The 1935-nt window shown below is 50.6% G+C and overlaps 1 protein-coding gene across 1 annotated transcript; it reads left to right on the forward strand.

Moving 5' to 3' along the window:
- Nucleotides 1-238: 238 nt before the first annotated feature.
- On the forward strand, nt 239-1535 carry LOC104954228 (serine-repeat antigen protein-like; the record flags this gene model as incomplete). The annotated part of the gene is made up of 5 exons (XM_010781306.1): nt 239-291; nt 612-656; nt 732-938; nt 1021-1083; nt 1467-1535. Coding segments are annotated over 5 exons (437 nt in total), but the record flags the coding sequence as incomplete, so codon positions are not given.
- Nucleotides 1536-1935: the final 400 nt, after the last annotated feature.

The following is a 1935-nucleotide window of genomic DNA, read 5'->3' on the forward strand; positions in this document are numbered from 1 at the left end:
AACACTCAGCGCCCCCTACTGGTGAGGGTCAGCACTCACTGTTATTCAGAGACTTTAAACACTGAGCGCCCCCTGCTGGTGAGGGTCAGCACTCACTGTTATTCAGAGACTTTAAACACTGACCGCCCCCTGCTGCTGAGGGTCAGCACTCACTGTTATTCAGAAACCTTAAATGTCTTCTCCAGGGTTGGACCACCTGTTTCTGTTTCTCTTTAAACTCTTTTCTTCTGATCTGCAGGTCAGCTGACCCTGCACTCGCTGCTCAGTCAGTCCATCAAGAGGAACGCCAAGGTGGACTGAAGCCCCTCTTTATTCTGTCCGTCCTCATGTTGATGTCTTGTGTTTTACCAGTATGAGGTGTTGACCCTACCTGTCCTTATGTAGTCAGTATGAGGTATTGACCCTACCTGTCCTCATGTCTTACCTGTATGAGGTGTTGACCCTACCTGTCCTCATGTCTTACCTGTATGAGGTGTTGACCCTACCTGTCCTCATGTTGTCTTACCTGTATGAGGTGTTGACCCTACCTGTCCTTATGTTGTCTTACCTGTATGAGGTATTTACCCTACCTGTCCTCATGTTGTCTTACCTGTATGAGGTGTTGACCCTAGGAGCAGAAAGGCACTCTGGGTAAAAGGACGGGTCCGGATCTGCAGGTCGGTTTATATCTGTCTTTATCAAAATAAAATAAATATGAAGTGAGAATCTAAACACTGACTTCCTGTTTGCAGTCATGTGACCTGAACGGCGATGAAGGCATCCAGGTGTCTGAGGAGGCGCAGGTGGGCGGGGCCAAAGTGCGTCTGCTGGCCAATCAGCTGCAGGCGAAACTTGATCAGCATTCTACTTCCTGCTGGAGTCCAGCTTCTTCTTCTTCTTCTTCTTCTTCTTCTTCTTCTTCTTCTGCTTCTTCTCCTGCGGCGGCGTCACGTTTACAGGTGAGGCTTCATTAATATCTCACTTCCTGTTAACACTTTAATGTTACCTGTACTGACTGAACCTGAGGCTGTGGTCCTTCAGGAGGAGGAGGAGCCTGCAGATGGTCCCCCTGATGCAGCTCCGCCTCAGGCCTCATGGAGACCGGTAACCAGTAGAACCAGTGATGTGACCAGTAGAAACCAGATCATAATGCTTCCTTTCTGTCTCACCTGGCTGTCTCACCTGTCTTTCTCTCTCCTGCCTGTCTCTCTCCTTTCTGTCCCTCACCTGTCTCTCTCTCTCTCACCTGTCTCTCTCTCACCTGTCTGTCTCTCACCTGTCTGTCTTTCTCCTGCCTGTCTCTCTCCTGCCTGTCGCTCACCTGTCTGTCCTTCACCTGTCTCTCTCACCTCACCTGCCTCTCTCTTACCTGTCTCTCTGTCTGTCTCTCACCTGTCTGTCCCTCACCTGTCTCTCTGTCTGTCTCTCTCTCACCTGTCTGTCTCTCACCGGTCTCCCTGTCTGTCCCTCACCTGTCTCTCTCTCAGAGGAAGAGGACCCCTCAACAAGAACAGATGAGTTTTAGGTTCAGAGAGAAAATCAAGTCTCAGCAGCAGGTACACTGCTGTGCATTCTGGGTACTGTTGTTTACCTGTGTTTCTCTCACCTGTGTGTCTCTCACCTGTGTGTCTCTCACCTGTCTGTCTCTCACCTGTATGTCTCTCACCTGTCTCTCTCTCACATGTCTGTCTCTCACCTGTGTGTCTCTCACCTGTATGTCTCTCTCCTGTCTGTCCCTCTCCTGTCTCTCACCTGTTTGTCTCTCACCTGTCTCTCACACGCCTGTCTCTCACAGGCCTGTCTCTCACCTGCCTGTCTCTCACCTTTGTGTCTCTCACCGGTGTCTCTCACCTGTGTGTCCCTCACCTGTTTGTCTCTCACCTGTCTGTCTCTCACCTGTGTGTCTCTCACCTGTGTGTCCCTCACCTGTTTGTCTCTCACCTGTGTGTCTCTCAC

Source organism: Notothenia coriiceps, unplaced genomic scaffold, assembly GCF_000735185.1.
Source record: "Notothenia coriiceps isolate Sejong01 unplaced genomic scaffold, NC01 NC01_scaffold00023055, whole genome shotgun sequence".
NCBI classification, from domain to species: domain Eukaryota; kingdom Metazoa; phylum Chordata; class Actinopteri; order Perciformes; family Nototheniidae; genus Notothenia; species Notothenia coriiceps.